The sequence below is a fragment of the Haliaeetus leucocephalus genome, unplaced genomic scaffold (genome assembly GCF_000737465.1).
Source record: "Haliaeetus leucocephalus isolate CR32 unplaced genomic scaffold, Haliaeetus_leucocephalus-4.0 Scaffold240, whole genome shotgun sequence".
NCBI classification, from domain to species: Eukaryota; Metazoa; Chordata; class Aves; order Accipitriformes; family Accipitridae; genus Haliaeetus; species Haliaeetus leucocephalus.
In genome coordinates, this window is record NW_010972676.1 from 10871121 (window position 1) to 10871974 (window position 854).

The 854-nt window shown below is 49.9% G+C and overlaps 1 protein-coding gene across 1 annotated transcript in view; it reads right to left on the bottom strand.

The window, feature by feature from the left end:
- Window positions 1-404, bottom strand: part of PLOD2 (procollagen-lysine, 2-oxoglutarate 5-dioxygenase 2) — a 56873-nt gene extending 56469 nt beyond the window's left edge. The window contains exon 1 of the mRNA XM_010568431.1: window positions 331-404. Coding sequence (XP_010566733.1) covers window positions 331-404 — 74 coding nt within the window. The remainder of the gene's footprint in view (window positions 1-330) is intronic.
- Between the last annotated feature and the right edge of the window lie 450 nt (window positions 405-854).

The window sequence follows — 854 nt, forward strand, 5'->3', positions numbered from 1 at the left end:
CGGGCCGGGCAGGGCAGGGCGGCCCGCTCGGGAGTGCGGACCCGGCAGCTGCTCCGGGTCGAGTCCGGCTGGGCCCAGCGCGGTGCCTCCGCTCCCGGGACCTGCCCCGGTGTGGGGCCGAGCTGGGGTTAGCGACCCGCTCCTGGAAACGTTCTCGACCCTGCTGGCCGCCTGCGGGGTTGTATTCGCCTCCCCCTCAAAACATCTTGGCAGTGGTTTCGTTGGCCGCCATTACGTCCCGATAAACGTGTTCCTGAAAATTTAATGTCGTTCGGGAGACTGTGAGCAACGGAAGCCGTTACTCCACGAGCCAACAAAAACCAATCTCACCCTTTCGCGTGTGGGCGTAGAGCACTAGTGGCATCGGGACCGCGCTGCGCGTCCACTCCGCTTGTGAACGACATACCTGTCAAACGCTCCATCATTTTAGCATTCAGATTTCCATAAAGGAGCACAGTTCGTTGGTCTAATCTTAACACACAAAAAACTATGACACGTGTATCATTAAATCGCCAAATAACTGAAGGCAAGCACGGTGATGATGAAGGAGATGTACTGGCCCACTCTTCTTCCTATTGCGATACAAGGTATCAGGGAAAAAAAAACTGTAAACAATAGCTTAAATGTTTAAAAGTCATGTAAAATTATTGTAAAAGCAGATGGCAGCCTATTGAAATCAGTGTGGATTTACACCTTGGAAATATTACTTGAGGACCAAAGGCATGATCCAAAACAAAAATTAGTGCTGAAAGCAGGATTCATGTATTTGAGAACCACCTACATAATCATCAAATAGACACCTCATTTTTTATCCTAAATGTCTCTATGGGCCTAACAGATGTGCTTTTTTGGAG